Source organism: Austrofundulus limnaeus, unplaced genomic scaffold (assembly GCF_001266775.1).
Source record: "Austrofundulus limnaeus strain Quisiro unplaced genomic scaffold, Austrofundulus_limnaeus-1.0 Scaffold119, whole genome shotgun sequence".
Taxonomy (NCBI): domain Eukaryota; kingdom Metazoa; phylum Chordata; class Actinopteri; order Cyprinodontiformes; family Rivulidae; genus Austrofundulus; species Austrofundulus limnaeus.
In genome coordinates this window covers 1,400,480-1,403,099 of record NW_013952521.1, presented here as the reverse complement: position 1 = coordinate 1,403,099, position 2,620 = coordinate 1,400,480, and the positions used below count along the sequence as shown (strand labels likewise).

Below are 2,620 nucleotides of genomic sequence, written 5' to 3'. Positions count from 1 at the left end.
TAAGACGTTCTCATAATACTGACTTCATTCTCATAATACTATGATTTTATTCTCCTAATACTGACTTTATTCTCATAATACTGTGACTTTATTTTCATACTGACTATTCTCATGATTCAATTCTCATATTTTGACTTTATTCCCATAATACTGATGTTATTCTCATAAGACGTTCTCATAATACTGACTTCATTCTCATAATACTATGATTTTATTGTCCTAATACTGACTTCATTCTCATAATATTGTCTTTATTTTCCTTGTACTGTGACTTTATTCTCATTCTTACTTTATTCTCATAATACTATGATTTTATTCCCCTAAAACTGACTTTATTCTCAATATCGTCTTTATTCTCCTTCTACTGTGACTTTATTCTCATAATACTGACTTTATTCTCATAATACTGGACTTTTTTCTCATTATACTATGATTTTATTCTCCTAATACTGACTTTATTCTCATAATACTGTGACTTTATTTTCATGCTGACTATTCTCATAAAATTTTGACTTTATTCCCATATGACATTATTTTCATGTTATGTCTTTATTCTTGTAATATTATGACTCTGAAGGAAATTTTGTGGCTGATTAACTGAATGTTAGATCCAGGCTTGTATTTTACTCTCTGATCATTGCAACCATACGGTTTAAACACAGAATGAGAGTTGGTGTGTGTTATCAATGAGGCCTTTCTGTTTGCATAAACAAAGTTTGTTATGTTCTATCGTAGGGGTGGGCTATCCTGGTCCTCGAGGACCGCATCCCTGCATGTTTTACCTTTTCCCTGCTCCAACATACCTGATTCAGTCATTGCATCACCTCTTCCATGTTCAGCCTGATCATCACCCATTCAATCAAAGCTAAAATAAAAATAATATTCTGACTTTGTGTAATATTTTGACTTAATTCTTGAAATATTGTGACTTTAATGCATAAAAAGCATAAAATAAAACAAGTTAATGCAAATGAAACATTGAGTAATGTATTTAGTGAAAAGCTTAATGGAACAGAGGCTGTGTTAACACTGAGTTACACACCTGTGAGTATGGCATGTTGGAGGTGACGGTGTTGAACTTGCTGCTGGTGTAGCTGGAGAAGCTGATGGCGTCCAGGTTGTCGAAAGCCGCCGACTCCTTCACGAACTTCCTCTCCATTCGCTCGTGGTGCCGCCTCTGCAGCTTCTCGCAGTCCTTGATCCGACGCTCGGCGGCGTGAAACGCCCGCTCTTTGAGCTTGCCGACCAGCTTGGCGTTGAGCGTGATCTGCTTGGCGGCGATGGAGTCCAGGTAGCGGACGCAGTCCATGTGGCCCTTGGCGGCGGCCATGTCCAGCGGCGTGTGGTAGTCGTTGTCCAGACACCACACGTTGGCACCGAAGGACACCAGGAAGGACAGACAGTTGAGGTGACCGTTGGCTGCTGCCAGGTGAAGCGGCGTGTTCCCCCAGATGTCACATCGGTCCGGATCCCCCCTGAGACACGACACACCAGAACACTTACTGGACATGCAGTTTAAAGACAATCAGACCTTATAAACAATTTGTAATAAATTATGACTATACGTGTTGAAACTCCCTCCTCTTCCTCGTACACGACCGGGTCATGATCGGTAACTGAAACCACGCAGGTTAAACATGACTCTGCATTATTTATCCGCACACCGATCCACTTTATTTCACCGACACCCAGCAGGACCGTTACATCACACTGGGTCACCACCTTCATCCTCCTCCTCTTCATCATTAAACCCTGATTTCACTTCCTGTCTGAGTAACATTAAACCAGCTGATGTGGTTTATTTCAGAGGATGGGTTCTGTTTGTTCTGTTGCTGGTCTGTCGAAGCAGATCCAGTTCCTGGACTCGGTCAGAGATGATTCACCGCAGGAACCCGGAGGAGGAGACACACCTGAGATCGTAACACGACTACCTGCCACTGCAGCTCACAGGTGATAAATCAGAAATGATAAATCAGAAACTCAACAGATCTGGTTAACATGAACCTGAACTTAACCAGGTCAGATCTGATCCTCGGATCAGACTCAGAGAAAGATCAACGTTTTTTCAATTATTTCAGCCAGAAATGTGCTTTTTTTTTGTACAAAATAAACTTAGACTTTTGCCAAGACTTTTATCAAACTTTAAGCAATTTAAAGTTTTAACATGTGAACTCACAGAATAAGTGGATGAAACAGTTATTTAAATATTAAATTTTAACTGAAGCATTTTCCCAGAGACGCTCTATAATTGTGTCTGCCCCGGGGTCTCCTCCCAGTGGCCTGGAAAATCCTGAAGGGAGGCGTCCAGATCAGACGGACCACCTCAACCGACTCGTTTAGACCCAGAAGAGGAGAATTCTCTGTGAGGCTGAGCTCGTTTAAATCAGTTCAAATCTGTTCACATCTGTTTAAATCAGTTCAAATCAGTTTTATTGTCCTTTTTTTGTTTTAATAATCGGTGAGTGCAGCTTTTATCTTTCAACTCATCAGGTCATCATCCATCATTCTGATCTTTGCAGCTTCTCTTAACGCCTGATAAACATCTGGATAAACCTGTAAACATCTGGACGATAAACAGTAAACATATGGACAAACATTAACATCTAGACAATAAACCTGC

At 40.5% G+C, this 2,620-nt stretch overlaps 1 protein-coding gene across 1 annotated transcript in view; it reads right to left on the bottom strand.

Moving 5' to 3' along the window:
• LOC106522018 (Usher syndrome type-1G protein homolog) overlaps positions 1 to 1,475 on the bottom strand; it is a gene marked incomplete at its 5' end in the record, with an annotated part of 6,323 nt that extends 4,848 nt beyond the window's left edge. The window contains 1 exon segment of the mRNA XM_014014854.1: positions 1,043 to 1,475. Coding sequence (XP_013870308.1) covers positions 1,043 to 1,475 — 433 coding nt within the window.
• Between the last annotated feature and the right edge of the window lie 1,145 nt (positions 1,476 to 2,620).